The 15716-nt window shown below is 49.6% G+C and overlaps 1 protein-coding gene across 1 annotated transcript in view; it reads left to right on the top strand.

Moving 5' to 3' along the window:
* POLR3A (RNA polymerase III subunit A) overlaps positions 1-12831 on the top strand; it is a 48406-nt gene extending 35575 nt beyond the window's left edge. The window contains exons 22-31 of the mRNA XM_082719526.1: positions 4004-4090; positions 4179-4261; positions 4828-4998; positions 5946-6039; positions 6229-6321; positions 7370-7534; positions 8032-8196; positions 8415-8546; positions 10443-10575; positions 12240-12831. Of these exons, the coding sequence (XP_082575652.1) occupies positions 4004-4090; positions 4179-4261; positions 4828-4998; positions 5946-6039; positions 6229-6321; positions 7370-7534; positions 8032-8196; positions 8415-8546; positions 10443-10575; positions 12240-12388 (1272 nt within the window). The 3' untranslated portion in view covers positions 12389-12831. The remainder of the gene's footprint in view (positions 1-4003; positions 4091-4178; positions 4262-4827; positions 4999-5945; positions 6040-6228; positions 6322-7369; positions 7535-8031; positions 8197-8414; positions 8547-10442; positions 10576-12239) is intronic.
* Positions 12832-15716: the final 2885 nt, after the last annotated feature.

Here is a 15716-nt window from a genome sequence, read left to right as displayed (position 1 = left end):
CCTCTCTCTCTCTCTGCCTGCCTCTCTGCCTACTTGTGATTTCTCTCTGTCAAATAAATAAATAAAATCTTTAAAAAAAAAAAAAAAGCAAAGGGGTACAAAAACCAGTAAATAGTTACCTTTGTGTACCGACTGGTGACTCAAATGCAGCACAGGATTGTCTGGAATCTATCCCTTTCAGTATGTCAGAAATGACAGCAGTAAAACGAAACTTAAATGTTTTAGGTAAGGAAGCTCTTGACTCTTTTTATATATTGACTCTTTTATATGTTAAGGTGGGAAAAAGAGACTCTTCCAGATTTTAGTAAGTTTAAAATCCAGAGTATGGCTGGGCTGAGTGCCTTTTGTTTTGTCTTCTTACCTTTTTGGTTTTTTAAGATTTTATTTATCTATTTGACACACAGAGAAAGAGCTCAAGTAGGCAGAGAGGCAGGCGTGGGGGGTGGGGAAGCAGGCTCCCTGCCACGCAGAGCCTGACATGGGGCTTGACCCCAGGACCCTGAGATCATGACCTGAGCTGAAGGCAGAGGCTTAACCCACTGAGCCACCCAGGCGCCCTTACTCTTCTTTTTTAACACATTAGAATTGTGATTTTGTTTTTATATATGATTATGTTCACTTACTTACTTTTTTGTTTATCCTCAAAGACCTTAACTGAGACAGGCTATGAGAAATATAACGAGGTACTGCACTGAGCATGCTGGGAATGCTGAGCATTAGGGGTGAAGTCTGCAGCAGTGCGGCTGTCGGCCAGCCCCAGACTCGACAGGCTTCTGCCTCACTTCTGGCACACGTGGCTTCCCTTTCCATCACTCTGGCTCCCTTCTTGCCTTTGACAGGGTTTAACGGGTGCCCACCCCCTGACCCGCAGTGTGTGCTTCCTCAGCGAGCACTCCTTCTAGCCCTCAATACGTGTCACGCGCCTCAAAAGATGACTAAATGTGTCTATACCCTCTAGGGGCTTATCACCTAATGAACTCAGGTCCAAAATCATGGGCCAGAACAGATGTGTCTGACCCCCTCACGTGTTCTCCAGCCCCAGCCTGTGCCAGAGCTGAGGCCCGCCAGAGGCCACTGCCTGTGCTCGCAGGTGTGCTGTGGAGTGAGTGTGAGAACGTAACTGCTGGTTAACCGTGTGATTAATTGCCTGCCAGTTGTCATGTTGTGAGTCCCTTTTAGTATGCATGGATCAATTCAGCTGAACTCTTAGTAGCTTATTTCAGTTTTCATTTCTACAAAGTGAGCTTTTTTTTTTAAGCCTAACTTTGAGAAAATCCGCCCTAATTTTTGTGTAAGGAAAATTGTTCCTTTCAGCAAAGCCATGGAAGCATGTCCATTTGGGTGGTAGCTGAAAGACCTCCTTTCCAGTTCCCCTACCAGTTCCCCTAAGCTGAGGAATGGTTTTTGGTGCGTGTTCTTTTACTCGTGTATGCAGAGTTCCTCAGATGAAAATGCCCTGGGTCTGCTGAGCCTTCGACTCCTGCTTTGGTTTTACTAGGTCAGCAGTGGGGCAGCCTTGACTAGCTGCCGATCAGCAACTTGCCCTAAAGAATACAGCCACAGCTAGATGTGTAGGCTGGGGGAGGAAATCACCAATGCCAGAGAGGCTCTGCACTGAATGATGCAGAGGGAAGATGAGGCAGCAGCAGCTAAGATTGCCTGTGTTGAGCAGAGCCGTGCAGGAATGATTGTCTCACTGCCCCCTGCAGTCTAGATTCCCCCCTCTGGTTTGCAGTCACTGACTACCTAAAAGTGTGGTCTCCATCTCACAATCAGTAAGTAAACCCGGAGAGCTTTTTTTTATCAGAGAGAGGGGGAGAGAGCGAGCACAGGCAGACAGAATGGCAGGCAGAGGCAGAGGGAGAAGCAGGCTCCCCGCTGAGCAAGGAGCCCGATGTGGGACTCGATCCCAGGACACTGGGATCATGACCTGAGCCGAAGGCAGCTGCTTAACCAACTGAGCCACCCAGGCGTCCCTAAGATCTTGTAAATTAATAAAAGTCCTTTCCTGTATGGAATGACAGTGGAAAGGCACAGTACCCCTCACATATTCCACACTTTCTCAAGGAGAAGGAAGAGAGTTGGCCCATAAGTGCAGTCATCACAAGAAAGCTACGTTCATGAGCAAGGGATAGAATATGATGGACAAGCAGCCCTTTGGTTAGCTGAGCTTCAAGGAAACAAATCGCCAGTGGGCAAGGATGACATTGCAGAACCCCCTGTCCCAAGAGCAGATTTCAGAGAAAGCATCTGACTTCAGGGAGATGCCTGCCACCTTGGCCAAGCCTGTGACCTCCCTGAGCCTATCGGTGCCCTCCGCTCTAGAGTGATGGGGTTGATGCAATGCCACCTCACGGGGAGGGCTCACCTTGCCAGGCAGCAGCTGGCTGGGAACCGCCCATGAGCCTTGGACTATTTGTATATTAAAAGTTAAGGCTACTTAAAATACAAACATTAAGAATTAGGGTTTTTGCTTTCAGGAAACATAGTAACTAGGATTGTTACTCACCTCCCACAGGTGGTCTGTGGGAGGCTAAGGAGACTTATTATTGCAAGCTTAAGGTAGAACTGGGTTCTGGTAAGTTTTAAGCTCTGCGTGAATACCCGTAGGGTTTTATTTTTCCAAGAGTAGGCTGCTGGCTCCATCTGCTTTAAAATATTTATTTCACACAAAACAGGTATTTTCAGCTATGTGATATAGATGGAGTAGACTTTGGATAGGGGGTTATGTTGGTCTTCTCCTTGTGGTCCCTCAGCCTGCCTTGGAATCAAGAAATAAGACTTCCTAAAGCTTTGCAGCCATGACGGTATTCCCTTCATCCTTGGACTGCCTACATGTTTGGATCTGCCCTCAGCCAGCCACACAGAGCAGCTGGGTACCTGCACTGACATTCAAGAGAAACAATTAAGCTCACTGCCACTGTTATTTGTCCAAACTCAGTGAGGGAAAATACATTTCCAGGGGGGCTACTGAGGCGAAGTGCAGTCTAGCCACTCTTTCCCATTTTCTCAAAAAACATCCCTGGATCAAACTAGAGTGGCTGATGGCCAGCCCCCAGGCCTGTGTCACAGCAGCCTCTGGAAGATTGCTGTCACTGCATGGCGTGTGCCATCCACTCACCTGGAAAGTATTCTTAGAGTTGGTCCCACAGTGCTTGATGCATGAGTCCCTGGGAGCAAGGCTTTGATGGGCGTAGCTCTCTAAAGCCCATTACCCCCTCCATAACTCTCCTTGAGTGCTGGCCAATCCTGGTTCTAGATCCTGGCTCTAGGGGTGACTGCAGGGCTTGTCTGTGTCAGAGATACACCACAAATTACAAAACATAAGTTTTACAGCTTGAGTGATTACGAGAAAATGTAGGTCTGTGGCATCTAGCCCTGTCCTGTGCTTCCTCCACATAATGTCCTTGTCACCTTCCTTGCTCCATATAGTCCCCATCTGGGGGCTAGAGTGCTACTCTGCAATGCAGAGGGGACCACAGACACCCCGATGTTCAATTCCCAGCCTGGTTTCTCAGAATCCTTACCAAGTCCTGATTGTTGGGAAGGGCAAGTAAGACTGGGGGTAGCAGTGATGCAGAGGCGAGGGTCAGAGAAAGAAAGAGAAGTAGGGATTCGGGAGTGTCTTTGAAATGAAGGCAAGCCGAAACCATGTGTTTGAAATGTGTATGGCATCTACAAGGCTATGCCTTAGCTGGTGCTTCAGTTGACAGTAACTTCCGAAGAAAGCCTCAAAAATAAGCCTGTTTAGAAACTGCAGGTTTATAAGTTCTAACCGTTCTAAGCTGGGAGGATGGAAGGATACAGACGACAGGTATGCCTGTGTCAGCCTCTCCTGCCGTGGCTCCCACTGGCTGTGCAGGTGGCTGCGTGGAAAGGGCAGAGAGGGTATTGTGAACCATCGTGAGGCTGGTGGGCTCATCACACTGCCGAAGTTTATAAAACAAACTGCCATCCAAATCCCCACAGATGCACAACTGATGTTTGCTATGTAATCTTTCAGGAAATAAAAAATTTCGTCAAGGGCGTTTCCGAGAAGATCAAGAAGACCAGAGATAAATATGGCATCAACGACAATGGTACCACAGAGGTAGTGCTCGGCTTCCCCAACGGGCTCTGGTGCCTTCATGGGCTCGGGTCCCGCAGCCTGACCCCTCACTTGGTTTCTGTCCCTCCAGCCCCGTGTGTTGTACCAGTTGGACCGGATCACTCCCACCCAAATCGAAAAGTTCCTGGAGACCTGTAGGGACAAGTACATGAGGTACAGATGCTAATTTGCCTAGACTGTGGGGCAGGCGCATGGGGCTCCTGTCCTTCCTGTTGCCCACTGCATTTCCAGTGCCAGCATGCGAGCAGGTTCCATTACCTCTTCTTAGGGGTTCCAGTGGGGAGGCAGGCTGGATGTTCCAAGATGCAGAAATAATTGCAAAGGCATTTCTGAGTGTCTTTACCCCATGGAGTCACTCCCAGTATGCTTTGTGGGTACCAGCTACACTGTCTACTGTTGGCACCGTTTGTTAGCAGAGCTCTTGGATCTTCTCCAGGCTGTCGATGTTTGGGCCCAGTCACTGCAAGCGGACCACAAGTAGCCACACAGCGTTCACGTCAATTATTGGGCCCCTTGGACTGTGGCACCCCCACCCGACCCCCCTGTCTACACCTCTGGCTGATCCATGCCAGGTTCTTCCCGTCAAAGCATGGCTTGGCTCATAGCATATTCCCTCCTGACCCAGACAACACCTGCATTTTTTTCTGTTGAAAAGAGATAATCAGAAGCCTCTTCCCAACAGTTTTGCTGGACTCTTCTTCCATGCCCTTACCTTCTAGGGCGCAGATGGAGCCAGGTTCTGCGGTGGGCGCGCTTTGTGCCCAGAGCATTGGTGAACCAGGCACCCAGATGACCCTGAAGACTTTCCACTTTGCGGGCGTGGCCTCCATGAACATTACTCTCGGTGTGCCCCGGATCAAAGAGATCATCAATGCTTCCAAGGCTATCAGGTGCTTCCCTCCACCTCCCTTCTATTCTCCTGCTGCCTGTCATGTGCTTCTCTAACTACGGCTGGTAGTTAGTGGGCGGTATTGTCAGCTCTGGTGGCATGCTTGCCTTCATCAGATCCAGATTGTTTAAAAACCCCATTGAGAAAAAGATAAGTGGAAACTGGGTATAGTCACAAATGAGGCAGTCATTCTTTGTGGCCACAAGTCACATGAAAGAAAGAAACATTAAAAAAAAAAGAAGAAGAAGAATGACTGGAAAGACTGTATCAATATGTCTGTATCAGTTTAAATTTCAGATGTTATTCCCAGCCTAAGCTTGACTGGTGAGTTTGTCACTTGAGCTGTGGCCACAGTCTTTGACTCCCTAGTGATTTCGTGGTAGGATTTATAGGTCATCTGAGACCAGAAAAGATAGAACTACGTTAACAGTGCATTCTGTGACCTCATGATGATTCACCTGTGATCTGAATCCTCCAGAGTGATGACAGATAGCATCCAATGAGGGAACACGACACTGTGTTCTAGAGCAGCACTGGTGGGCGTCCAGGGTGGCAGGAGCTCTACTGCCGCTCTGATTGCTCTGGTCTCCCAGGAGTGATTGGCAGGTGTCAACCTGGAAAGGGGGTGATAGGATTGGACAGAGGGGTGGCAGAAGCTCTGATACACGAGCATGAAGTGTCAGTACAGAATTGAAATAACTACCTGCTAGGACCAGAGAGGAAGACGTCGGTTCACTTGGTCAGGAAGAATGTTCCGAAAACCACCTCATTCACTGATGGAGTCGGTTGCATGTGAGTTCTAAACAGAGAAAGTCTGGATAAGAATGTGAAGCCTCCAGTGAGTGCTTCAGAAATTGTAGCTGGTTTTAGCACTAGGATTCCTATAGTGCCTCGGCCTCCCCATGGGCTCCTTCCTGGGCTGTAACCGCTACCCCTGCCTTCTCTCAGTACCCCAATCATCACAGCACAGCTGGATAAGGATGATGACGCAGACTACGCTCGCCTCGTGAAGGGCAGAATTGAGAAAACCCTCTTGGGAGAGGTAAGAAATCCGTCTTGGTGACAAGAACACTTGGAGCAGCAGTGTGGCAAGCACGCACATGTAAACTCTGGTTGTGGTGGGCCTTCTAATCAGTGGGGCCATTCTGTCCTGGGTCCCTCAAAATGAGCAGCGTATGCTTTTTAAAGGGGGAGAGTGACCGTGTAATGTTCTGATCTTCTGACATGACAGATTTCAGAGTATATTGAAGAAGTGTTTCTTCCGGATGATTGCTTTATCCTCGTCAAGCTCTCCCTGGAACGGATCAGACTTCTGAGACTAGAAGTGAGTTACGTCATTAAATGTAGGTAGGAGGTCATCCTCTGTGAGTCCCAGGTTGGGCACTGATCACCGAGCAGGAGCTAAGCCAGGTGTGAGAAGCATCGAGGAGGCGAGGCTTCGTTGGGTTTCTGTTCTGTAAGAGTCTATCATACCTTCCAATTCTCTCTTTCTGAACCTGACCCTCACACACACATTCCCACCTAAAGACACACGGGAATTTTGTGAGGCCACGATAGCCGTTTGCTGTGACACATATTAGAGGGTCTGGCAGGATTATAGGGCCACCTGTATCTTACTCATGTGTGGGCCCCAGCATGGCGCCTGGCTGGCTCTTCCAATGTTTTTGGCTGGATGGACTAGTCTGGCTTAGTATTACTGGTGTTCATGGTCAGGTAAAGATCGAGAGATTGTCAGCCTTTCTCACAGAGCAGCTGAGGCAGGGATGCAATCTGAGTGACTTTCTGGCACTTTCGTCTTCCTGGCCACATTGTGTCTCAGCCCATTCTCTCAAGTATCAAGTTCGTGTTGCCCAAAGACTATGATTCCAGAATTGAGCAGTCAGGTCTCCAGGCTAGGGACTTCTCTGGCTTACCTCTGGCCATGTGCCTTATGACTCTTGAACTAGGGCTAAGTTGCATCCAGGCATGTGACCCATGAGCAGTTGTGGTGAGGTCAGGTGAAGGGGAGGCTTCACTAACACAAATTGTCCTGCTCTCCAGCCCACTGCCTCCTGGAACCACCTCAGAGCCTGTGTGTGTTACTGTGAATGCAACATGCATTTTCAGTCGAGGCGAAAGTTGGTTTAGGGTGAGAGGAGGTTGTGAAGAAAGTCTCCTCTGTTTATAAGTAAAATAGACATACTTATGAGGTACATAAGCAAATATACGATATGTCACATGTTAGGACTTTATGGTGAGGAATAAGAGTAAGGGGAAAAAATGAGGCTTGTCAGGGGGCAGTGATGGAAAAAGGCCAAGAAACACTGGAATCAAAGCCTCCAACCCTGTTAGTAATATCCTGGGTGGGTGGGCCGTGTCTGGTCACCTTGCAGGTAAACGCTGAGACCGTGCGCTATTCCATCTGCATGTCCAAGCTCCGTGTGAAGCCTGGCGACGTAGCTGTTCATGGCGAGGCTGTGGTGTGTGTCACCCCCAGAGAGAACAGCAAGAGCTCCATGTACTATGTGCTGCAGTTCCTGAAAGAGGATCTCCCCAAGGTGAGAAAGAAGTTCCCTCTTGGAGGCTCCACCCAGCCTAATGCCTGGACATTTGTAGGTGGAGAGACTGTGTTTACTTGTGGCCCAAATACCCAGGTGTCAGGAAACCTGAGGACTGTGTCACTACAGAGACTGAGAGGGGTCCCCATTTCTTCTTTCTTGCCATATCCCACATCTTTCTTGCCACATCCCCCTTTGCCCAGCCACACAAACTCTACCTGTTAGATTCCTGTGTGTTCTGTGGTAAAACTGGTGTAGACTGAGGCTCGGCCGCTTGAACTTGTGCTTTCTCCCTAAGCCCTAACAGCACCCGGGTACTTTCAGGTTTGTTATGTTCCCGATAAACCCCACTGAGAAACAGGGCTGGTCAAGGTGACAACCCAGGCATGACGTTCCCAGTTCTCACAGCCATGTGATTTCAGAGGCTACCAGGATGGGGGAAGGGGGGTGGCTGTCGGCCCCACTGGGCTTTGAGCCTTCTGTGTCTCTGAGTCCAGGTGGTGGTGCAGGGCATCCCAGAGGTTTCCAGAGCTGTCATCCACATCGACGAGCAAAGCGGAAAGGAGAAATACAAGCTCCTGGTGGAGGGTGATAACCTGCGGGCAGTCATGGCCACCCACGGTGTGAAGGGTACCCGCACCACCTCCAATAACACCTATGAGGTAACATTCATGCCCCGAGTCACCTCAGGGTTGTCCCAGCACACTGGTGTGACAAATGCTACTGTTTCTTCTGGGTCTGCATGAAAGATTGCCCAGCAGCCTATTTCTGGCAGAGGGCCTATAGTGTGCTGGGAAGCCGCTGAGCGGAGGAAGATGTGGGGAGGACTTGGGCCGCCGTGTCAGAAGAGGCTGCTTGCACTCAGCCTGGCTCTCTGTAGGTGGAGAAAACATTGGGCATCGAAGCTGCCCGGACAACGATCATCAATGAAATCCAGTACACAATGGTCAACCATGGCATGAGCATTGACAGAAGGCATGTGATGCTGCTCTCCGACCTGATGACCTATAAGGTTTGTGGGTGTGCATGGCACACCAGCTGGCTCACAGCTGCCTAGAGAACACGCAGCTGTGATGACCACCGCAGAAAGAAAACAGGATGTCCCCATTGCTCAAAGACCAAAGCATGGGGTTGGGCTGGGTGTCCTGGTGAAACTCTGGTATGAAACTTACAGCCTTGTGACAGGAGGTGGGGCATTACTATTTTTGTCCTTATTAGAAATGTTATCCTAGAGCAAAACCAGCCATTGCCAAAAGCCCAGGGATTTCCATGGCAAACCAAGGTGTTTATTTCCTATTGAACCCATTCCTCACATTTCTGTAGCCATTTTCAGGTAAAGGATAAGTTACCATGATCTGAAGGGGAGGCTAGGTGGGAAATGAGGTTGGTCATTTTCTTTCTCTTTTTCTACAAAACGTATCCATTCCCCATAGTAGTACGCATGTCCCGTAGCAGTGCCATAAGGTTTTCATGGTGCCTCCCCATAGGAACCTGTCCCTGATGACAGAGCAGATAGAGAAATGACCTGTTTCCTCCTCCCTGTAGTAAAGGCTGTCACTTTTAAGTCTTGCCTCCTGGTCTTATTCTCTCTGCATATATTGTGTTATGTTCTTGCAGTGAATAGTGGGCTTATGGGTTTTCTCTTATTTCATGTAACTTTCTGCCTATTTTCCATGTCACATAGTTTTTTTTTAAGATTTTATTTATTCATCTGAGAGAGCACAAGCACGGAGAGAGGGAGAGGGAGACGCAGACTCCCCACTGAGCAGGGAGCCCGATGTGGGGCTCCATCCCAGGAACTGGATGGAGATTGTGACCTGAGCTAAAGGCAGACACCCAGGGGCGCCTGGGTGGCTCAATGGGTTAAAGCCTCTGCCTTAATCAAGCCCTGAATCCGGCTCTCTGCTCAGCAGGGAGCCTGCTTCCCTTCCTCTCTCTCTGCCTGCCTCTCTGCCTACTTGTGATCTCTGTCTGGCAAATAAATAAATAAAATCTTTTTTAAAAAAAAAGATTCCTTAAAAATAAGTAAGTGAATAATAAAGGCAGACATCCAACCATCTGAGCCACCCAGGGGCCCCATAAGTATACTTTTTTTTTTTTAAAGATTTTATTTATTTTTTTGACAGAGACATAGCGAGAGAGGGAACAGAAGCAGGGGGAGTGGGAGAGGGAGAAGCAGGCTTCCCGCTGAGCAAGGAGCCAGTGCGGTGTTCAGTCCCATGACCTGAGCTAAAGGCAGACGCTTAAGAACTGAGCCACCCAAGTGCCCCATAAATATACTTTTTTAATGATGGTGCAGCGTTTGCTTGAACGAAAGCACCTAAATTTACTTAACTCTTTCCCTACTGTGAGGCTTTTAAATTATTTGAGTTTGGATTTCTTTGAGCCATAATAAATATCTTCAGAAGTACTCTTTTTTTTTTTTTTTTTTAAAGATTTTATTTATTTATTTGTCAGAGACAGAGGGAGAGAGAGCGAGCAAGCACAGGCAGGCAGGCAGGCAGAGGCAGAGGGAGAAGCAAGGAGCCCGATGTGGGACTCGATCCCCGGACGCTGGGATCATGACCTGAGCCCAAGGCAGCTGCTTAACCAACTGAGCCACCCAGGCGTCCCAGAAGTACTCTTTTTTAAAAGTTGGATTTTGAATACTAGCTCTCAGTTCGTGACTGTTTGTTCCAACAGCATGTGGTTGGGAGTGTAAGGATCCCTGTCGTCAGTGACTGCTAGCCCTCAAGGGGATGCCAATGGGACAGATTACAGTGAGGGTCCTATCCTGACCCGAGACTGACTTGAACAGCTGCTTCGCCGATTTGGGCTAACTATGTTGAGGGGAGGCAGAGGGTGTGGTTTGCTGTGGCCTTCTGTAAGTGGTGTGAGTACCACCCTGACTCCTTCTCCCCCAATGCAGGGTGAAGTCCTGGGCATTACGAGGTTTGGCCTGGCCAAGATGAAAGAAAGTGTGCTGATGCTGGCCTCCTTTGAAAAGACAGCTGACCATCTCTTCGATGCTGCCTACTTCGGGCAAAAGGACTCCGTGTGTGGTAGGTTTGGTGTTTCTAAGACTTTCATCAGAGGGCCTTTGTGGCTTATAGCTGAGACTGTGGCTGAGGATTCCCAGGAGGTGAGGAAACTGAGTAGGCAGAGCGTTTATTTTTTAGGCATAAAGTCACAGATCACAGAATTGGAAATAAGATCTTTTATCTCCACATCCTGGCTGTGGCTCCCTGTATCCCCCTTCATCTGTTAGAAGGCTTCTCTGTCAGTACAGACAGCTTTTTGGGGCAAAGAAGAAAAGATCAACCTGGGCACCAGTGAGTGTTCTAGACCTTAGAGATGCGTTGGGCCAGTATGATCCTGCTCCTCCTGTATGGTGCCAGGGCTGACAGGAGGGAGCAGCGTCTGGTGGCCCTGCTGTCATGACCTCTGGGGAAGGAGAGCTGCCAGCCCAGCACCTTGCATGCACTGAGCACAGCACATCTATAGGGACAGGTATTAAACCTTTGCACCAGTCGCATAGGGAACTATCTTACTGGCTGACGAGTCTCGCCCTGCACCGGCCGCCTCCCCACAGCACCCAGTGCATCTCTGATGGTGGCCTGGGAGAGAAGGGCCTTGGCAGAGCTGTCACCATCTACCTGCTGCCCGGCTGGCTCTTCCCTGGCTCCCATACCACATGTCGAAGAAGGGAGTCCGCAGGGGGCTCAGTAGCTAGGCCAAGGTCACATACTCATCAGGCTCAAGCAAGGATTCCCAGCCTGGCTGCCATCCTTATCACCAGAGGTTGGCTTCCTCATGGCCATTTCCTGTCTCCTCTCCCAGTCTTACATGGATTTGCCGAACAGGTGCTGGCCAGGTGAGGTCTCGGGCAGGGGACATGCTGCTGCTTTGTTCCTAAGATTAACTCTTCTCTTTTCAAAAGGGACACAGGTTGCAGACAGAGGAAAAGAAAAATTACTATATCATTTTTTAAGATAAGTCAGAGGAAAGAAAAAGGGAGAAGAGATAGGGGCAGAAGAACAGGACAAGGCCAAGGCCAAAGTAAGAGTGAGTGTGCTTGACAGTGGAATTAATAGCCAGTGCTTTGACCCTACCATTGGGGTGCTGAGCCTTACAGCCCCACAAACTGCCACCTTGATGGTGGCCTGGCACGGTCACCCCACCCTGCACTGTGAAATCTTCCCCTTCCTCGCCCTTTACATTGTTGTTAACTAAGAGTCAGCCCTCGGTCCACGTTGGTCTTTAGCTTGGCAGTTTGTCTCTCTGGTCTCCTAATAGCACAAAGCCTGGAATAGAGTAGGCAAGCACTTGCTTGTTACAGAACCAGAAGTCTGAGCCAAAGCTGGACTGCAGTTCGGAGAAAGAATCTGCTCCATTGCCTTTCTCCTGTCTCTGCAGGGGCCTTGCCTTCCAAGTGACTCCCATTAGGGCTGTGGGTTTCCAAGGCACAGGGGTGCTGGTAAGCTGTTAGGCTTGACCCAGCCTTGACCCCTGAGCATAGGGAACAAGTTTCTCTTGCTGTTTCCACAGGCACTTGTCTTTACCATCAGCCTGTTTGCTTTTCTTCTAGGCCCTAAACTGAGGAAACATTGGGTGGCAAAGTCAGGGTTCTGCTCCTACAGAGCAGCTGTGGCCCAGACGGAGAGGAGAGCTGGGAGCCCACCTGTGTGGTGAAAAGCCACCTAATGCCGTGTCTGTTTGATTTCAGGAGTGTCTGAATGCATCATCATGGGGATCCCCATGAACATCGGAACTGGGCTCTTCAAGCTGCTACACAAGGCTGACAGGGACCCAAGCCCTCCCAGGAGACCCTTGATCTTCGACACAAACGAATTCCACATCCCCCTTGTCACATAGTTCAGGGAAGAGGAGACCATTCCTGACCTCGGCTCCTTGTCCTGTCTGGAAAGGAGTTGAGACTGGCAGCTGACCCAGAGAGATTGTGCTTTCTGGGACAGTCCCTGATATCACCCCCAATGCCGTCACGCAGAGAAGGCCTCTACGTCCCCAGGAACAGCTCACCCAGGTCCCTCATCACACCACAGTGCCTGGTTAGGAGAACTGAGGTTTGTCTGTTTGAAACCCTAGCCTCACCAGAAGGCCCCAGCCAGGCATCTTTGCTCATTCTCAGCTCATCCTTCCAACCGTCGGCTTTCAGGAGTATCCCACCATGAGCCAGAGCCAGCTGTAAGGTCTGAGACCAGGGCCTGTTCTGGTTTTTCTGTTGCTGGTCATGCTTGAATCTCTCAACATGGCCTACTCATGTAAATATTATCACTATTATTTATTTATTCAGTTTGGAGAGTTTGGAGTTATTATTTTGGCTTTACTTTTGAAATTTGAAAGCAAGAGGCTATAGAAACCAAGAAAGCCAGCATTGAAGTATCACCGGAAAAACTGGTTAAGCAGATGGGACTGCCTAGGATTTGTAACTGAGCTAAAACCGTCATGAGGCCCAAGCTGCTCTGAAACATCTTCCACAGAGGCCTCTAGCCACCCCATTGTTTTGTTTTTGTTTTAAAGACTTTATTTATTTATTTGACAAACAGAGATCACAAGTAGGCAGAGAAGCAGGCAGAGAGAAAGGGGGAGGCAGGCTCCCTGCTGAGCAGAAAGCCCGATTCGGGGCTTGATCTCAGGACTCTGGGATCATGACCTGAGCTAAACGCAGAGGCTTTAACCCACTGAGCCACCCAGGCGCCCCATACCCCATTGTTTTTGTCTACCACTGACCTCCATGGGTGGACCATGCCTTTGTGACAAGAGTGGGACCCATTCTTCATGGCCATTAGAAGTCTTGCCAGAATTTGGAGCCCACTGCGGTGGGGATGGTCAGTATGCGTGGAGGTAATGGGGTGAAGCTGGTCCAGGCCCCTGCATTGCTTGGGCGGTGACCACACCCCCTGAGGTATCCATGCAGGGGCCCTGCCTCCCATAGCTGCAGAGCAAGCAGGGCAGGTGCAGAGCTCTGGGCTAAAAAGTGCCTGGGGGCAGAGGTGGGGTAAGGCCCTTCTGGGTACAGGCAGAGGTGAAAGGGCCACCCAGACAGGAAGGGAGGAGGCCCAGGTGGTGGTGGAGAGGGAGCTAGAGCTGGTGGTGTGCCCCATTTGGCAGTAGCAGGTTCCTAAAAAATTAAATCTAACAACTGAGAGCACGTGTCAGGCCTGGAGGAGCGCTAGCAGGGTATCCCAGGAGGACCCCACAAGGTTTGTGATGGGGTTTTGTGCAACAGAAGAAAATGTACATAGCTTATCTGAGCAGAAGGGTTTTGCTGCCAGAGACCATGATGCTTTGTACTGAATTTGCTCCGTAAGATTGGGCCAAGGTCACAAGAGAAGTGGTATGGCTGCCGCTCACTACTCCCTCTGGAGAATATTCCGTGAAGCCTGCCCTTCCCTCTCCTATCCAGAGCCAAGTCCCACTGCCCTGGCTCTTCCTTCCTTGCCCGGGGGCCTTGGAAAACCAAGGATGCTTAGTTGGGAGTGAGGTGATGGTAAAAGTAGGACTTTGACCCTACCTTCTGGCTCCATGCACCTAGGAAGCTCTGCTTCTGAAGCAACATTGCTAATTTCTCTCTTTGTATCCCGCCCCTGGAAGAAACAGCAGTGCAGACTGAAGAGATGTAAGTTTATTATTGAGGGAGAAAATGGTTTGGCTGTTAAAGAGGTGGGTGCGTGGGTGGGGAGGGAGTAGGCAGGCACTCACAATTCAAGTTGTAGTACACAGAATCACACTCTACTTCTTCGGACATCTCTAGCTGATTCCTGAAAGTTCTGAGTTAATGCTGCTGAGGCACTTCATGTAACCATCAACTGTGGGCCTGTCAGGATGAATGCTTTCTTTCGCATCCTGATGGGATCCTGAATCCAGAATTCTTTACCTGAACCTTTGGCCCTTCTCTGGTTTAAATTCTGTTTAAATTAGTTTGGCCCTAAGGACATGGCCCTGTACCCATGAGGTTGACTTAGGAAGTTCTCTTAAGGTGAAAAAGTCAATTTTCATCTTCCTCCCTCTCCCACATCCACTCCCCTTATCTCTGAACTGTGCTAGCCTGGTTCCAACACAGATGAAGCCTATTAACAGACTTACTCAGGGGTGCCATCTGAAACCTCAGCACAGGCCTTGCTTCCCTCATACAACCAGCCAAGAGCCACAGAGTGCCACAGCTGCCTTCCCAAAAACCTGCCTGGGGAGTAAGTCTTGGGTCTGCTCAGATCCAGAACTGCAAGAAGACACATCCGTGGGAGGGTGGACGCCCCAAGTGGGAGGGAGCACCAGCACCCGACATGTGTGACATGTCTCTGAAGTGGGGATGGGAGCTGATGTGCTGATGTGCAGGGCTGTGAGTAATAAAGACAGCCCCGCCAGGAGCTGCCTGCTGCTTGAGCAAGGACTCTGGGTGCCTGGACACGCGGTGTGTGATGGTGCTACATGCGGGCAGGGGCCTGGGATCAATCAGCATGTGGCACTGCGGAGATAGAAGGCTTAATGAAGCAACACACCACCCATTCAGAGACCATGGGTCCTCATCGCTGCGGCAGCCCTGCAGAGACCCCTAGCATAGGCGGTGTTGGCTGGTGGGCCCTACTCTGTGCTCCCTGATGTGTGTGCCCTAGGTGGGTGTGCAAACTCCCCAGTGGAGTGACCTGCTGCCCTGGCATTAGTTTTATGCAAGCACATGACACCGGATCCAGAGAGCAGTGTCTTGAAAGGAAGTCCCATAGGAGGTTGGGATTTTACTCTAGGCCTGTTGGGGAAAAAATAAAAATGCATTTAAATGGTCTCATGCGTTAACAAATTCATATTTCCGACTGGTGATACTATCTAATCCTTTGCCTTTTTTACATCTTTTGTACAAAGGGATTCAAGTAGCGATTGACTCAGTTATAGCCCCCTGCTTTTTCAGCTCTTTGGGTGTGGGTGAGACATTCTGGAATCTTTCTGTGTCTGTGTTGGAGTCAAATTACAGTGCTGTGTTTCTGTTTCAGGGTTTATCCATGGGTATTCACATTGATTCATGTCTGATTGAACCTGACACCATATAATGATTATTTTTCTTGAATTTTGGTTGCCTCTTGATAGAACACTACTTTTTTAGGAAAACGTAACTGCATATAACGGTAGCAGTCCATCCCTATGGGTTGTGGAACAGAGTGAGTGGGATACATATGGGCTCCATCTCCCA

Source organism: Mustela nivalis (genome assembly GCF_964662115.1).
Source record: "Mustela nivalis genome assembly, chromosome: 2".
Taxonomy (NCBI): Eukaryota; Metazoa; Chordata; class Mammalia; order Carnivora; family Mustelidae; genus Mustela; species Mustela nivalis.
This window is presented reverse-complemented; position numbering and strand designations above follow the sequence as displayed.